At 35.2% G+C, this 19,143-nt stretch overlaps 1 protein-coding gene across 1 annotated transcript in view; it reads right to left on the bottom strand.

The window, feature by feature from the left end:
* Positions 1 to 19,143, bottom strand: part of ARFGEF1 (ADP ribosylation factor guanine nucleotide exchange factor 1) — a 103,823-nt gene that overhangs the window by 37,984 nt on the left and 46,696 nt on the right. The window contains exons 8-18 of the mRNA XM_033126707.1: positions 16,361 to 16,536; positions 15,342 to 15,475; positions 11,593 to 11,827; positions 8,458 to 8,557; positions 8,213 to 8,352; positions 7,999 to 8,107; positions 7,181 to 7,382; positions 3,428 to 3,539; positions 2,883 to 3,088; positions 2,528 to 2,612; positions 1,192 to 1,363 (exon numbers count right to left, since the gene is read on the bottom strand). Of these exons, the coding sequence (XP_032982598.1) occupies positions 1,192 to 1,363; positions 2,528 to 2,612; positions 2,883 to 3,088; positions 3,428 to 3,539; positions 7,181 to 7,382; positions 7,999 to 8,107; positions 8,213 to 8,352; positions 8,458 to 8,557; positions 11,593 to 11,827; positions 15,342 to 15,475; positions 16,361 to 16,536 (1,671 nt within the window). The remainder of the gene's footprint in view (positions 1 to 1,191; positions 1,364 to 2,527; positions 2,613 to 2,882; positions 3,089 to 3,427; positions 3,540 to 7,180; positions 7,383 to 7,998; positions 8,108 to 8,212; positions 8,353 to 8,457; positions 8,558 to 11,592; positions 11,828 to 15,341; positions 15,476 to 16,360; positions 16,537 to 19,143) is intronic.

Raw genomic sequence — 19,143 nt, 5'->3', positions numbered from 1 at the left:
GAGAAAGAAAACTGAATCAGATCATTGCTATCTACTTAGATGTGAAAATGAAGTCTTGATCAATAAATGTTATAAGCAGAAGAACTGAAAATAATACAATCAAGTAAACTGCTGATTGGTACTGAAATAAGAGCCAAGGATACCAAGTTCAAGATCTGGCTCCACTACTCTGGGTTTTAGGTGTAGAGATTTCATAAAAGTTTTTACACTACACTCAGCTCATAGATTCTATGATTCTAATTTTCCTAACTTCTGGACTTCAGTTTCCTAATCTATAAAATAAGGGAGAACTTACTAAAATTCCTTAGGATCATACCCTATTTTTCCAAGAGATAAGGCTAGTTATGCTCCACTCTTCATTTTAACGTCATTTCCCTAGCCTGACTCTAATCTTATAATTCTTCATAAACTTGTAGAAATACATATATCACATAGGCCTTTTTGCTTCTCCCCCGTCAACAGAATACTGCTACTGTAACTTGTTCTGTCAGGTAAAGCCTGAGATTTCATTGCCAAATAGAAACGCTAAGAAAGGCAGGAGTCCTCTTTCCATGTTATTGTTTTATTCTTAAGCCACGACCTTCACCTCATTCCTGTAGTCAGGTTTGAGCTCTAATTTAATCATCATTGTCTCCATGTACAGAATGTCTAGAATGGAGCCAGGCCCACGGCTGGCTCCTAAAGCTGGCTAGAGCTGGGAACTCTATACTGCTAGAACTGTGGTGCGTCTGCAGCAGGGATTTCCAACTCCACAAGCTCCCCTGCAATCCTAACCTTCCCCACCTCCTTCAATCACTCCTACTTCCAGCTTCTGTTTATATATAACAATAGATGAGGCAATGTAAATACGTTGCTTGTAAATGATAAGGAGGCAGGAAAAAAGATTGCGAGTTAAAGTCTGACTCCTGGGGTTGCCTGACCAATCTCTGTAACCTCCAAATCCATGCTGAGATTAACTGCTATCTGGATAAGTACGAACTAAATGCACACTAATCCACGCATATTGTGTAGCGTTTTCTATTAATCATTGGTCAGAGCTATCTTTCTTCAGCATGTGGGGGAAAAAAAAAAAACAAGCAAACTGTATTAAAATTACTTCTCATATAATAAGTAATATTGTAAGCCGAAAACACTTAAGAACTCATATTTTTCCTCCTGAACAATCAGGACTCAATTGATTTGGATACTTACTTTGTTTGCTTGATTTTGTAGGGATCGTTAGTTCTTTTGTTTCTTTCATTGATATCTTTTTTCCAGCTATTTCATTATAGATGGCTGATAGATACTCTTCAGGAAGGTCTTTACTGTCGTTGATCCCTCTATTCATCTTAATGTACTGCTCCTTTGTCATTTTATTTTTAACCTAGAAGGTTAATTTAAAACTTAATATTAAAAATTCACTCATATTTTAAAAATTTAAATACTCATATATAAGAAGATTTACAAATACTTCGAGGAGAGGAAGTGGAAAACACTCGAAAAACCATACATTAAAAGGAAAACAGTCACAAAAAATGATGGCAATGTAGGAATGTGCCATCCTGGCCTGTACTGATTCACCTGCTCTGATGAGCACATGAATAATTTATAATAAGAACAATGAAAAATGAAATTATTTGTTTTTGCCCAAGGTTTAAGAGCTCTAGTCAGAGTCTTTTAAAAGACCATGACAATTATTAGAAATATGTATCAAAAAGATTCAAATCTTAGTTCAGAAGAACAGAAATGTGTTGCTAATGATTTAAAAGGTGATTTTATATAACAGTGGATGTAGGATAAAAACAGCTGAAATTCATTTAAAATCAGGTAATAATCTCTCCGACCCATCGTGGCAACTAAATATGAGGTGATGTGGGTGAAGCGTCCTTGGGCTGTTTTGTCTGCGGAGTTCCTGTTTGCTCTGAACAGGAAAGCCCCACTGCGCACCTGACCCATCTCGGGAGGGCAAGTCTGCAGTCTACATAATGGCAGGCAGCCTGTCACCACACTCGGGAAGTAGCACCGACAAAAACGCTCACACTCTGTGTCTCCCAAAATCCAGAAGCCTTATGTCGTCTCTGAAGACCCACTTATTTAATTAAATACATTTCTACCACCTTTTATAAAGAATTAAAGCCAACTTTTCTATAGCTAAGGCTCCTGTAAATTTACAAGAAGGTACACAGAATAATCATCATCAGAGTTTGCAAAAATAGCTATAGAGAAACCAGAATATCCAGAGACTATAACTGGGATACAAACATTTATTTATTTCAGATTACTCTGAAAACAGGTCTTTCTAGTGTGTCAGAAAGGGTGGGAGGAGCGTTTTTCTTACAAAAATCTAAAAATATCACCACACAAGTTTTCAAATGTTAATTTATTTTTAAAGGGGAAAAAAACTCTAACATATTATAACTGTAAAAACTCATCTTGAGTCATGGCACTAAAAAAATATAAAAGAAAGCTAGTCATTTCATCTGAAGTTGAATTCAAAAGAACTTATTTCCTGTGTTCTTTTATAAAACTGGCCTGGAAGAAAACATACCTGAGGACTGTGCAGGTCTGTGGTCAGCATGATGATGGAGTAAGCCAACACGTAAGCGGTATCTGCGCTGGCAAAAAGGGTTTGTCTGCAAAAAGAAATGTATCACGTTATAAACTTACTGTTTTACAGTTTCACTACATAAGTCACCTCAAACCCGAAAGCACTTCTCATTTTATTTTTCAGGATTTATGTTCTATCTCATATTACAATTTTTTAATGGAATTATTTTATCACTTCCAGAGTGCAGACAATCAAGCTCCCTGGGGCAGGGGTTATGAATCTCCCAATGCTCCTTCGCGCAGTATCTTGGAGGGAGTTGGCAACCAATAAGCACCTGAATTTGAATCTTGCTTACCCTTGGTTGCATTCTAGGTATCTTGCAGCAAATTTTTCCATCAATCGGTCAATTTTCTGAGCTTCCCCTGGAAGACGAAATCCTTCCAGAAACATACGAAGAGCTGAAACAAAGTCCTTTCCTGAAAAGTCATGCTGGTCCACATACGCGTACATGACTTCTTTGTTAAATTTATCATTATCTCCCAGGAACTCTCCCACTTGAGTCTAAAGAATAAGAGACAGAAATTTATATCCGAATGGACTGTTACATTTGCCGCACAGCCACTTAAAAAGCAGAAAAATGCATAAGATTCACAGGTTTTGACTAGTTAACTATTTCAAACATGGAGCTGAAGTTAAATATATTAAATGTATGTTTTTTAAAAAATGAAAATTTTTTTTGGAGTTCAGAAAATTAAAAAGCAAAATTAAGAATACCTAAGTCATTCTTTTAAGTTTTACTTACATACTTAGGAGGGCATTTTAAAGGGGCAACAATATGTATTATTAACTTAAAAAAGAATTGCATAGAAAGGTTAGAATGAACTAAAATGGCACTCTTACGGAGTCTAATCTTTCCTCTTGATGTAAGAATTGGGCGATATCTTCAGGCGTAGTGCCAAGCATCCCTTGTTCTTGGAGGTACTGTATTCCTCTCTTTGGTTTCTTATTAAATCTATATAATGTTAAAGTTAATAGGAACATTAGAAACAGAAAACCATTTGTAGTGCCTAAAAGAAGACCTTAAACCGCAATAAATTAATTTTCTAATAGCACTTAGAAAATAGGAACTTATTTAATATAAGAATGCATGAAAGTACAAAATACATTATGCAAAAAGTTTTATTTTTTTTCTCTTTAGTAAAGAGTCTCAAATGGAAGCATCGTTATCATTGATATGGATCATTTCACAGACCATATGAGACAACGACAGAGAGTAGATGAACTTTGAGTAAAGATACACATGTTCTCCTTCCTGCTTAAGTTGTCTTGGCTTATTCTAATACACCTATTAGTTGTAAGTTTCCTGCTTTTAAAGTGCAGAACTTGAATTCCAGGGACGGTTTTAGCCACAATCTGACAGCATTATTTTTTACATATACATAAAAAAGAAACTCTCCCGATACCCAGTGTTTTCAAAATAAAGTCCAAACTGAGTAGACTGACACACAAACCCTTTCTCAGTGTGGCTCCAGTTTCTCATCCCCTCTCTCTCATCTACTCCCACATATCCAGTCTCATTCGCTAAACATAATGAAAGCATTTGCAGTCCATTTCCTCTGCATGCCCTTTACCTGCTCCACACTGGGGATCTGTCCTTCAGGCTTAAAGATCCAATTTAAATGTCACCTCTGTGTTTCCAAATCATTTACTTCCTACTTTTATTGCACCAATAAGTACTTTGGTACCTCATCACCTGTCACCTGGGTATTGCAAGAATTCTTAAATGGTCTCCCTCTCTCGTTTTGCTCACAAATTCTAACACATCCTTCAGGCTGCTTGGCAAAGTCATCTTCCTGAAACAGGAATCTGATGCTGCGGCTCCTCTGCTTAAAATCCCCCGACAGTATTCCAATGCCAACAGGCATAAGACAAACCTCTTTTACATGGAGAAGAAGGCCTTCTGTAATCTGGATCCAACTCAATGCTTTCACCTCATCTACTGCTCCTGCTATGCTCAACAACAGCCCTCAAATGTTCTCCCTTCCCGCCGTGCTGCCGCGAGTGCCATTCTTTACTTGAAATGCCCTTCCCTGTTCTGTCCTCCTATTGATTCCCCCGTCCTGTGCTATGTCAACCATCACCATGCACACAAATTAAAATCAAACATTTTTCACTGAGATAAACACAAACCCTGCTCTCCAGCTCTCACTCTAAAATATAATTTTTTAGAAGTATAATAGTAAAAATGAAACAAATAATGTAGTCACAAAGTAAGAAGATAGCACAGAAGAAGAAGTGATTAATTTATAGAGATGGTCATGCTATATTTTCTGGGGAAGGTGCCTGGAACTAAGCTTTGAAAAAGGATTACATCTTTTATAAACATTAAGAAAAAACATCTCTGACAGAGAAGAAAAGGTCACACTAATACACAAAAACACAGAACATTATGTTATTATCTGCACTGTTGGAACAATGAAGTGAGATTAAAGAAGTGGCCGATGATGAAGCTTTAGAGGCCAGCAGATCCAAACATGAAGGGGATTTATATGCTACTACAAAAAGTTGTTGCTTTATTCTCTAAGAGCGAGAGGGGAGAAATAGAAGCAAGGCTTGCATTTAAGAAAGATTACTCCTAGCTAAGTGTGAGAAAAGACTACAGAATAAATAAGACCAAACAAAGGTAAGCCAATTAAAATTATACTAATCAAGGCAAGAACTGGTGGTGGTTTGCCTTCAGAGAACAACTGTAGAAGACGGAGAGAAGAGAATAAATTGCAGAGGTATTTAGGAACTAGAATCAATAGGATTTAGTGACAGACTAGATGAAAGGGGAAACTCTAAGGTTAACTCCCAGGATTCTAGCTTATAAATTTAGTAATATGCTGGCGCTGCTAGTCTAAAGAAATACAGACACAATAGGGTTTTCTGTTTGTCTTTTGTTTTGGTAGGAGTATTGGAAAGTTGATTATGGAGAGAATGGAGACTGATAAATTTGGCTATGGACATGCTGAGTGTAAGAAGCTATGCAATATCCAGTGGAGATGGCCAACAGGCAATTACAGATATGCATCTGGACTTCAGTAGAAGTATTTACGTTAAAAATAACACTTGGGAGTTGTGAGATGTTGGTACATAAGATAGTAGCTGAAGTCATGGAAAACAACATGATCATCTAGGAGAAGTTACAAAGTAATAAAAGAGCTGAGGGACAGAAGCTTGGCAATGCTAAGGGGTACGCAGGAGATTAACACCCCACACCAAGACTGAGATTGGGAGCAGGGACAGGACAGAGTGGTATCATGAGAGGAACAGTTGTGGAAGAGTATCCTGGGAGCACAGCAACACGAACACATCCCCATTAAACTACAAAGCAGAAAGCAAGGAGGACTGGCGCTAGGGAGAGTCCCCTCGGAAGCCCTGGGATGACTCCCTCTTACCCTGAAGTACTTCAAATAGAGTTATCATACCTCGGCAGCACTTTGTACAGTTCTCCATTATGGACATTACACTGCACTGTTCAAGTGTTCCGCCCAGAGTGCGACTGTAATCTTAAATGCAAGGCCCAGGGTCTTCATGTACATGGCACACAGTCCCAGGTACCAAAGAAGAGTTTGCTGAGTGACCAGCAGAATTTCAACATGAATACGTTTACGCATACTAGACCCTGAGCCCCTCACAGGCAAGGGCTGTTTCATTCATTGAGTTTTTCCAGGACCTTGCATAATGTCTAGAACACAGGACACTTTGTAAATATTGACTAAAAAATTAGAACGAAGTATTAATGGTGACTTTAGGTAATTTTGTGAGATCTTATAACTTTATGACAAAGAATATTGTGTACATTTTGTCAATTTTTAAAAATGCATATTAACATTGAAAAAAGGCATTCATCAAAAGGCACTGCTTAAGATTCAGGGAGAAATGCTTTACAGCAGAACTAGCCAGACAACTAAACACATGAGGGAATTGTTAACACTTTACAGTAGCTAGATTCATGGAGAAAAGCCAGCAAGTTCTTTTCTCCTTACAGCATCTCTCTGAAGGAAGAGACAGATGGGTAATAAGAAGGAAAGCAGCATGGTAATAGACAGGGAATAGTCAGGAACAGGCTGCCAGGCACAGCTTACTGCACAGACTGAGTACACACGCTCAGCGCAGGGTCTGGTACACAGAGGAGCCAGGCTGGAAAGGGAAGTTATCACCTTATCAACATATAAAAATGAAATCAACAACACGGATCAATAACAAGAGTAGCACATTTGTAATGGAGAACATATAAAACCTATGAAGGAGCAATGCTAGGAGTTGTTACCTGCTTAGGAAATATAATGGGGATTTTTATGACTGAACTAAATAAACAGTGCACAGCTGCACAACTGCACAAAACAGCATATAAAACGTAGAGAAAAATTAATGTAATGTGTATTACAAGGGTCTGTTTAGGCTAGACTGCAATGACTAAGGGGAACTGGAAAAGGAGCGACTAGAAGAAGTCTCGGAAACAGGAGAACCATGCTCTTTTACTCACTGAAAGGTGGTAATAAGAAGGGAATAAAAACAAGCCGAAGGTGTAGAGAAATCCAGAGCGTGGTGACCCAATCAAAGCAGAGGGATAGTCAATAACATTTCTCTTTAAAATCAGACACTCACAAATCTATTCCTTGCTCTATTATTTCTTTTTGTTGCTTCAGGACTTCAAACTGTTCTGGGTTATCAGTGCCGGACATCTGTGTACTGTAGCTGCCTATTCCTGACGATGATGTTGACTCCAGGGAATTTAAACTTCCGTATCTGTTTATTGTCTCAGGGTGTTTGATTTCACTCGTCTCTTGTTCTGAGGGCTTTTCCTGACCTGTAAGTAGAAAAACCAATACAGTATTCTGTCAAAGAAAAATACATATATATATATATATATATATATATATATATATATATATAAAATCTCAAATAAGGCAAGATATTTCAATGTTGCTTAGATATCTGTTTAATATAAGTATCAGCTGCCATTAGTACATGCACAATTTGCACCATTAAAAGGAGTTCCTTTTGCAGTCGCAGTGCCTCAGGAGGGATTTAGCTCCTCCAGGGACTAAGATAACACGAGGCAGCCATGCAGTTATACGTTTTTCCCGAGGAAAGATCAACGTCATACACAGATGAACAATCTTCTTAAAACATACTGGCTTTTATATGTTTCTTCTCTAACTATACCTTAACAAAGTTGCATAAATATGCTTTAATGTAATATTCTAAATATTTCTAGGAAGATTTAGAAGGAAAAAAGTTTGGATAACTAAATTGGGAAATTCATAATTTCAAAGCTCATTATTTAACTTATAGACAACGCTTCTTCATCAGCAAAACCAATAAAGAAAGACATCCCAAAACTGGCTTCCTGGCATCTGCAACCCTCCTCAAGACTATCACTTACCTTCCCCAATGAATTATAACTCAAAATGTCACCTTACCAAGAGTTGTCTGAGAGTTGGGATTCACATACTGATCCTTACTCCATTCAACCATACACTTCAAAATCGACACTAAGCATTCTAAGCCTTTTTTCCTCAGGCTCAATTCCTACAAAATAATCCATAAGGAGAATTACAGAAAAGATCTTTTAAGGCAAACACACAGCACTTTCTCGGCAAAGTTTAACTTTGAAAATGCTTTTCAAGTTCTTACCTGAACGTTACTCATACCAAGTTCTTGACTGCCCCGTCCTTGAGCAATTTTTGATAGATCATTTACTAGTCTTTCAAATATATTCGCGGCATTTAAGTCACAGTCATAGTTTACATAAATATCCACTACACTCTGGGCATCTGTAACAATACAGTGTATTAACAAAAGGAATATGCTGTGTGAGTATATTTAACCTTTTAAATGTCTTGTAATAAAACAGAGATAATAAGGATAATTGCAAATACCTGCACAAATCCTTGTCAATGTCTGAATAACCATCCATTTGTGGTCAAAGGAGCTGGTAGAAGTTTCCAAAATGTATAGGAAAATTTCTTTAAAGAAGACCTGTGAGGAGAGGAAAACACCTGTTTAAAATATTGTTCACAATTCATGTATGTGACCACTTTTTTCACGTCCCAAAGCTGCAGAGCAGAGGTTAGGATCCAGGCTCCTCTGGAGTCCAACTCCTCCTGAGTCCACGTCTGAAACGTCAGGAGTAATACAACCTGGGCAGGCGACTTCACTATCCCGTGCAGTGCGCACTGCACTTCACACTGTTCCCTGTCACACAGCCACTACGAAAGATATCTACAGACATCTGGAGCACCTCTGGGTGATCATTTCTTGAACATATTTATAAAACGAATATAACTCATAATCAATTTTTAACACTCCAAAGAGCATAAACTCTGTTCCGGTCATCAGTTGTATTTTTTTCAGACATGATAGTATGGGGCAAGCAAAGTGTCCCCAGACTGAAAAGGAACTGATGTAGTAATCCACACACTAGAAAGGGTCTAATTCGCATAGACTGCTGTATTTTTATGTTTACTCACACGTGGAAATCTCTACTGTCTGAAAACTACAAACTTATTTCTCACCCTTCTTTACACCAAATAATGTAAAGCACAAAGCAGTTAATCAACCCAATTAAATAAATTTCAATTTAAGAGCTAAGAATTTCCAGATTCAAATTTATTTTGGAAAAGCGACTGTGACTTAAGGGGATGACAAAGAAAACCAAAACCAACCTATTGTATTAACATTTATGGAACATATGTATTATGAATGTAGAAATTCATATTTATAATAGAAGATGACTAACAACTCTTCCCCCAAACTGGGTGAGGTATCCTTGTAATGTGCTTTCCTTTCACAAAATTCAACACATATCTCTTACTTGCTTAATGACATATTTTTCTGTAAGACTGTAAGCACTAAGGGGGCATGTCTTTCTTGCTGAGCATTGTGTCCACACTGCATGACAGACAGTAGGCATTCGATCAGTATGTGTGGCCACAGGTCCCAAACATGGCACCAAGAACGCTATAGCCAACTCAGAGGGATGCCATGAGAATTTCTGAGGTAAAATTCAGAGGGAAATACATTCAGTGTCCACATGAGATCAGTTAGATCACGCTACATTCCTTTCAATTACATCGTTGTTTTTGTAAAACTGCATTTTGGTGTGGTTGCTATGAGAAAAAGCAGATGCTGCATGAAAAATCAATGAATAGGAAATCAGAGCAGCAATATCCAATTTGAGTCCAGGGTCTGAGAAGTTGTACCCAATAGGCACCCACATTCCAATCGTCAGTAATTGTCACTATTTAAAACTATTTTCACAAACAGACATAAAGTAATACCCATGGAAAAATAACATTACAGAAACTCTGAAGTGACTATTCTAATAAAATGAATCTTCATTTAACAACAATCTCTACTTTGTTTTACAAATTTAGGTTTTCATATGTTGGGTTTTCTCCAGTTGCAACACAACTCATCTTGCGTTTGAATGTTCAGTATTTTCAAAAGCATATCTACAGCTATTTTGTTTTATCCTCGTAATCTCCCCATAAAGGACAAGAGTGAAATAAACTTATCTTTAAAAAAATATATATTTTTGTAATAAGAATCTACCATCTATAAGCAGACAGGAAATTTCAGAAGTATTTCCTTTTAAATTCATGCTTAAATAAATTTTGTATATCAAATTTACTCTACAAAAGTAGTAATCCCATCTTAATTTGTGTGCTATCTGATTCCGTAAGAATTTTTATTTCACACAGTCTACTAAATAGTATTTAACGAAGTGGAGTCTCAGTGTTCAAAAACCAGTCTTCCAAAATTCTCTAATGGCAATTTAAAAGCCTCATCATCAAATGAAAGACTTTTAGCTGGTTACAGAAGCAGAAGTTTGAAAAGTTTTTTAAGAAGTTTCTTTGATTTGTAGTTCCTCAAGATAATGGGGAAAAACTATGTGAAAACTGCAACTGCTGTTAGTTAAAAGCCCTGCATTACTTTAACAGACATATGGTAAACTTATAAAATTTGACAACGTGTACGCACCAGAAATTGTTTCTTGTCCAAAAACATGGTCTAAATTGAAAAACTTTTCATTTGAAATACCAAGGCCTTATTCTGTATCATTTCCATAATAATGTTCTATATTAATTTAAATAATTATAGAAAATTAATAATAAAAGATAGTATGATTATCTTAACCATCTCAAAACTCTGGGAAAATAATTTAGCTTTTCTATGAGCTAATGAATTATCATTTGTGTTGAGTTAGGAATAAAAAATTAAAATTATAATGTAATCTGCGTATCATATCAAACATAATATGAAGGGGAAAGTTGACCAGCATAAAAGTGAGTATTTCCAAAATATACAATGTCCCAACCAAAACTCATTTAACAAATGATTATTTGGAAAAAGCATTCATTAAGTCAGTAAAATAAAGTACGTACTATTTTCAAATATTGATTTATTTGAAGGTGAAAACAAGATCAGAATTGCTTACACCTGCACGATACATGCAGACATGTTTGGCAGATTCCCTAATTTAGTTTGGCTAAGTCTCGGGCAGTATTTTAGAACCCCATGACTGTTCTTCTATGTCTAAAGATCTTGGGAGAAAATTTTAGGAATACAATATATACATTACAAAAAATACAAAGCAAAAATTAAATTTTCAAATGTCCTAAACTATAAGCCAAACAATATAATTCTTCTTGATCACCTCTTTAAAGTGCCAAAAAATGGCTTAAAACCTTGTCTAGAAAGTATATACTTAGGGCTTTAAGAAACCATTATTACATACCATATTTATACACAATAGCAAAATAATTGTGAGGACTGAGTTAATTCAAGGTAACTAGAATCATTCATACAACTAGTATAAATTCCTTGAAGGCAGGGACTGTGTGTCTTAATTTGATTTTGCATTCCCAGTGCTTACCTAGTGCCTAGTGCTTCATAGGCACATGTCAATTGAATGGGTTAATTAAAAACAGAGTACATGACAATACACAAGAATAATAATCTCATTTAACATGAAACAAATGAAATATCCAATACCTAAATGCAAAACATACCTCAATTTGCATCTTCAGATGTGTCTTGAAGTTTGACAACAAAGTTAGAAATATGGAAAGAGAAAGCTCAAAAACCTCTGGAACAGATGAGACTCCATTTTTTGAGAGTGCAACACACAGATACTGCTTAATAGCATTAATAAACATCTCATTTGTCCTGAAAACGGGTCCTGCATTCTGCAGAATGGATAGAAGTAACTGCAATGAAAGAATCTTGGATCGTAACTCATGAGACCTAAAATGTAAAAAAAAAAAAAGGCACAGTATATGGACAAGTTTAGCATTATGGTCATAATAGGTTGTTCCTAAGATATTTCCTGGTACCATATAATTTCACAAACTTTTACATGGAGAGGAACAGAAAATTCTGCAACATAAAAAAGCAAGTACAGTACATGAAAAAGCTTAGACACTAATAGGTAGTTCTACTGATGTACCCTTGCACCACAAAATTTTACCAACTTTTAAAATGGGAAAACAATCATTCATTTTTAACATTTTTAATATCAACCTACTGTTCCTTTGAACAAAATAATTTCAAGATTTATACCTTATTCCTTTCTTTTGCAAGTATATTTCACTTTTTAGAAATCAGTGAACTTCTTAGATTAAGTGCCATACTTCTATATAATAGGTCCTATGTACTTTGTCCCTATTTATGCTACTCAAAATCTTAAACACTAATAAAAAGTTTTGGTTGCATTAACAAGTTATAGCACGACTTCAAGTTTACTTTTTCAGTAACCATTTAAAGTGTTTTTTCTTTTTTGAAAGACAAAGGGGCTTTAGAACATTTCTATCTCAATAGTTGACACATTTATTCTAAAATTGTTTATAATGAAAAACACATCAGCTTAAATTTAAAAAATTTTTTTCTGATCAATATACTTTGCCATACCTGATCACTAACATTTTAAGGATCAGATTTTCCAAATACAATTTTTCTCCCATTTGAAACAGACCTCTTAAACCCAACTAACCAAGGAGATTGATCCTAGGACAACTTTTCAAATGCAGAATACACTTAAAAGCTCTAGCAGCTGGTTCTTTATTTATTCCAAACTCTATATTCAGTCACATTTTATACCATATAGCAAACTTAATTGTTCCTGATTTCTACCATAAGAATGCTATGGTTATGAGTGTCAAGTAATCCCCAAACCTATGAAACGCTAACAAGGAATATTTAATTTCATGTAAATGGGAATCATAACAAATATTACCGTCTTTCAAATAAAATTGGAACTAATACCATGGCTCATTATGAAATAGTCATGCTTCCAAGATGGCTATGCCTCTGAACCCAAGAATATGTCCAGCAATATAGTATCACACACACACACACAAAATGCTTAGATAAGTCAAGTCACAACAGCTAGAGGCAAGACTGAATAGCTACAGGAAAATATGGAGTGGGCCAAGTTAGCTCCCCTTCATGTCGAAGCCTTCCAAGGCTTATACACTATTACTGCTTCCTAGTCTAACTTACATTTATCACCTTTTTGCTTAATTCCAACAGCAATTAAAATTTGCAGCTGTAACATGATTTTTATGAGTGTTTTATTTTTGTATCCCCAACATCTAATAAAATGCTTCGTACATAGTATGCTCAAAATAATTAATGATTTATGCACTATCTAAACATTTCTTAAGTACCTACTATGACTAAATCATTGACTAATGAAGAAATGATCAAATGATTGTCATATGACACAACAGCATATACTTTTGATAGGCAAAAGAGCCTGGAAATTTCACAGGTCTACAGTTTTTCATGGGATAGTTTCAAATTATGATTCAACCTTAAAGAACACTTCCTGGATCATCATTTTAGCAAGGCCACAAAATATAGAGAGAAGACAGAAAAGAAAATTATATAGCTACAAAAGCTCATTATTCAAGACAGAAAACCATATATTGTCTTTTGGAAAAAGAACAGGTTCTAGGGTTGAAAAATCTGATCTCCTTCAGTATTCAATTCCAATGCTTAATGACTCTGATGGTCAAAAAGGTCTTTTTTAATGTACAAATAAAATTTCCTAATATTTGGTTTAAATCCACTAAGTAGAAGGATAATTAATTTATATTATTCCTCACAAGAATACTTTATTACAGTAAACACTGCAGCTCTCCAAAACTTGATTATTCTTTTTCAGGACTAAATAAACACCCTCCCCGACATAGTACGCTTTAAAATGCATATATTTTCTTTTGTGTTATCATTCTTGGTATTTTACTTTTCTGTTTCTAGCATTTTTTTTCAAATCACATTTTTTATATTTGATTTGAGAAAACTAAGCATCTGAGGTTTTCAAGGTCAGTAACATTTTTAAATCATAGCAAAAATGGCCTTCAGCAACACCACCAAATTCTTAAATTATATCCTCCTTAAAGGTCATCAATCCAGAATGAGATGTCAAAATTGTCAATTTCTGAATAAGTTTTTTTTCTCCCTCATAATGAAAATAAGAAATTAAATAAATATTTAAATATATTCTTATAAAATATACAGGGTATAGTCAAGTTTACATTGCAATCTGAACAATCCTTTTTCTGTCAAGTTTATATTTTCAAAATACAGAAGAATCAATAAATCTCATTTCTGACTCTTAAGAGCTGGGCCTAAAAAGATTCTAGAATTTGTGCTTCTGGGCCTAAAAGATGTTTCTCACTAAATCAGTACAATGTGACAAAACTATAGAAAATATGAAGTTTTTATAATTGTCTGTAGTCTTTCTTCTTAGTTGACACTTAGAAACTGAAATGCTCTAGAATTTTTTTTTTAAACTTTTTATTTTATTTTAAGTGTGTTTTTCCAGGATCCATCAGCTCCAGGTCAAGAAGTTGTTTCAATCTAGTTGTGGAGGGCACAGCTCACAGTGGCCCATGCCAGGATTGAACTGGCAAACTTGTTGCTAAGGTAGCACCAAGCTCTAACCAACTTGGCTAACCAACAGACCTCCAGAGTTTCTTTAAATGAAGTAGTATTGCTTACATTTCCCCTTATTTCAATATCCCTTACTGACAGTCACTCAGGCCTTCTCCGAAGTTTCTTTCTCTAGAAAGTTCTCCTGAAATTGTCATGCTATAATAAATCATGCTGCAACACCAGAAAGGCATTCCTCTTTAATAATTTCCAAAATCAATCTCAAACAGGAATTAGTTACACTTGAATCATATGAAATGAAAGGTATCTGATGATTTATGACTTACAAAAATGGTACTTTCCTATGATTTAAACCATGTGTGATGGGAATCAGACAAGTGACTCCTATGTCAAAGTATTTCCTGTTCCCCATGGAGAAAGGTATTATCTTAGGGCATTTCAAGTCATTAATGAATATGTATTATGTTTCATTATGAATGAAGATTTCTTTCTCTTAGGTTTTATTACCTCTCAACTGGTAGCTTTCAGAAGCCTAGCATGAGGCTACATGTAACAGGGCTACATTAGCTCCAAAGTGACTTAAAACTCTGAAATAAGAATTCATTCAATCATTCAATATTTACTGAGCACCTACTATGTACCAGATACAATTTATAATGCTGTCAGTATGTTTGGGAAATAGTGTAAGGTATCTACTCTAGTAGTTTTGGAACTCGTTATTTTTAAAAAATAAAATAATCCTAAAATATATTCTTGAGGATCCTACAGAACAAGAACAACAAAAGAAAATCCAAAGACGACCTTAGAGTAAGTTTCGAGCTTCAAAAACCGTATTTGTCAGGCAGAACAGCTAATGACTTACTTTGGATCTGGCGGTCCATCTGACAGTGGTTTCATTGACAGTTTACACAACGACCTGAATACTAGAAAGGCATCCTTTTGTAAAATGTGGGAAAACTTAGCACCAGGTGAAGGTCCTGAAGAATTTCCAGATTCCTAAACAAGTTAACAATACCATGTAATTAAGATATTTGCCAGTGTAACATTATTTCAGCCTTCATATATTTTATTCAATTCAATAATAGGTGGGGTTCTATTGGAAGGGAAACCAGATGAGGAATTTGCCACATTGTTTTTCTTTAATTTGACATCCCACCCCTATCCCCAACAATTAATACCTTAAAAATGCATTACTTTAAAATATTCCCTTTCTGCCACCAAATAAACTCTTAAAATGTACCCAATTCACATTACTACTAACAAAAAGTAGATCATGCCCTGACAAGATACCTCATCCACAGCCTAAACTACGCTTTCCACTTCCTGTCACTGGCTGTTTCATGCCTTTGTCCGATTTTACTTTTTATCCACTCTGTGCAGACAGACACGAGACGATGAAGACTACCAAAACAATGTTTAAAAGTATTAACTGATGAAAGTCAACAAGGCCACGAAAACTTACAGCTATGTATGGGGCAATGATTTAGCGTACAAATAAATCCCTTATCTAAAAAGGATAAAAACCCACAAAATGTGGGACAGGAAAGATGAGGAGGACGTAGATTTCTAAAAGTTTTTTCTCATCCCATGATACCAGAATTATCCTATGAATATGAGGTAAGAATTTTCTTTTTAAATTTAATTTCAATGGGGAGGGTGTAGGGAAGATATGAATACAGATAAAAAACTGTAGAGTTGGAAATTTAGCTATCAATTTATTAAGGAAATAAACTGCTTTGATTTATACCAATGAGAAAACAAAACCCAAGAGTTTTATTTCCCCAAACTGAAATCAGCCAGTATTATCAACTGGATACATTCATCACAAGGTGCTGGTATAAATCTGTAAGAGTAACAGCATTTTCCCACCCCCATTTATACCTGAGTATCATTGGAAGAGACAGACAATCTATCGTCAGGTAAGGACGGTGTATATGCAACAGAAATTGGTGTTCCTGGAATTCCATTTGCTTGAATATTTTCACTGTCGCTACCATCCTCCATAGTTCCACTGTTGCCATCTGTACTTGCATTTATAGTAGTTCTTTCTCCCGTATCTAAAACGGTAATAAAAAACATGCAAATATATCTGACTTAACTGAAGTATACTGAAAGGCATGGAGTATTTAAAATGGAACAGTGGCAGAAAAGCAACGTGAAGTAACATGTGTTGGCACGATTTAAAGGTTAGCATACTTACGAGTAAGTAAATATGCATTTGGAATACACCCAAATATGATCCTTAAGTAGCTCTAGCAATGAAACATTCAGCTGATGAAAGGCTAACCAGCATGTGCCAAAACAGAAGCTTAATTTTAGTCTATATTAGCATTTACTAAACTGGGTTCTAATGAATGCTAATGCCTTAAGATGGCAATAGAAATTCCTCGAAAAAATATTCCATTATCAAATAAGAGAGAAATGCTGTGAAATAGGTTTCTTTATTTGAGCCTTTTATTTGCTATATGCGTTGAGCTCTCCAAAGGGGATATACAATAGACAGTATTTTCAAATTTATTTTACCATGAGTTCTCTCCCTTTTTTAGAATACCATTAATACCTCTTATAACATGTTTTTTAGAACATAGCTATGGAAATAATGGCCTATACCCCTAATCTTTTTCAGTATGTCACTCTAAGTCATCATACTTGTAATTAATATAAACAGAAATAAGTAACTTTTGGTAGAACATAGATAATGCAAAAAATACCAAGTTTCAGGACTGCTCTAAGGTGTAATGTATGTAACTTTAAACAAGAAAACACATACATGTCTGTGAACATAACTCAGTAGCTATCTAGCAGGAAACTGCTCCTTTCACCCTACCAATTAAAAGAAAACTATAAGCTGGCATGAGGGAAATACACTGTATTATAAGGAGCACAAATTTTAGAATATGAAAGATGTGTGTTTCAATCATGTCTCCACTACTTATTTAACTGGGTTATTTCATCTTTCTTTGCCTCAGTTTCATCATCAGCAACAAAGATAGAGTCTATGAGGAATCACACACACTACACAAAGAACACAACTGGTTCTCATTACGTGGTAGCTATTATTAATTTTGTTGATAACTGATAACATGTACCCAATCAGGTTGATTGAAGTAATGAAAGGACTGTATCTGGTGTCCCTACTCTGAAAGTGCTTTCTGCTCTCCAAATGAGAACACCCTGCGTAGATTAAACTGGGTTAATTCCAAAGTATGTTTTGCAATTAACAAGTGGTACGTGCAAAAGATATTCACTGATAAAATATATTCGAGTAACTTCGTATTACACAAAATACTTGCTTCCCCAGTGGACCTTCTGAAGCTTTAATATGCTAATTTTTGACATGCTATATACATATATACATACATACGTATATATCTTACATATATAAAGAATGCCTATATTTACAAATAAGTCTCTGGAATAAGTCAGAAAAAATTTAATAATGATTATTGCAAACTGATAAAAATTCCCCAAAGCACTTTCTCTGCATCCGATTACCTCTCCTCCATAGTCCCTCCTCCACCTTCCCTTAACAATCAACTTTCACCTTCTACTTAGTTAAGAGTAGGCTTCCTCACTCTCCCTTGCCCCACTGCAAAGTAGCTTGACATCAACTATAATCTTTTTCTACCCTCTCATTTTAGGGAAAAAACATTTCTTCCCTCTCATTTCTAAGTTGAACCATTAATTCACCCTCAAATCCATCTTTCTTGCCGTCAGTAGTATCCTTCTCCCTGAGTATTTTCTTGTAATATGACATTTTCAATTGCAAGCACATGTCTGGATCTTCCCCATTACATGACTGGATTTTCCCCATTACTCAACAAACATATTCAAAACTTTTCACGCTTAAAACAAAAAAATTTTCCTTCAACTCTTGCCACACCTCAGCTACAGTTCATTTTTCTCCCTCTTTCTGTCAAATTACTGAAAGGAATCATCAATAATACATCCCTAGTTCATTTTTCTCCCTCTTTCTGTCAAATTACTGAAAGGAATAATCAATAATACTTTCCTTCTTCGCTTCTTAGGAAATTTCTCAAAGGAAATGAAAACATTCTGATTTTATTTTCAGGCTCTGAAGCCCAGGCATTCTTGATTTGAAATCTTCATTTTACCTTGTAGGAGAGATCCTACAACTTAATCTCTCAGTGCCCAAATTTTCTCATTTGGGAAAAAAAGAAATAGTATCAGTACCTAAACATCCCAATGTTTGGGGAGGGATAAATGCAAGTAATGCACATAAAATCATTTGGGATACACAGAGAAGTACTTACCGTGTTTCCGAAAATAAGACCTAGCCAGACCATCAGCTCTAATGCGTCTTTTGGAGCAAAAATTAATATAATACCCGGTATTATTTTACCAAAAATTAATATAATACCCGGTATTATTTTACCAAAAATTAATATAATACCCGGTATTATTTTACCATAAGACAGATATAATATAATATGATATAATATAATATAAATATAAATACAATATAAGCCCGGGTCTTATAATAATTTTTGCTCCAAAACACGCATTAGAGCTGATGGTCCGGCTAGGTTTTATTTTGGGGGGGAAACACGGTAATAGATATTATTAGTCAGTACTTTTTCTCCTCTAATTGTCCCCTAAACATGAATGCAGACTTCTGTTTTCAAAGTGATGAATTGAGCCCA

The sequence above is a fragment of the Rhinolophus ferrumequinum genome, chromosome 14 (genome assembly GCF_004115265.2).
Source record: "Rhinolophus ferrumequinum isolate MPI-CBG mRhiFer1 chromosome 14, mRhiFer1_v1.p, whole genome shotgun sequence".
In the NCBI taxonomy this organism is placed as follows: Eukaryota; Metazoa; Chordata; class Mammalia; order Chiroptera; family Rhinolophidae; genus Rhinolophus; species Rhinolophus ferrumequinum.
This window is presented reverse-complemented; position numbering and strand designations above follow the sequence as displayed.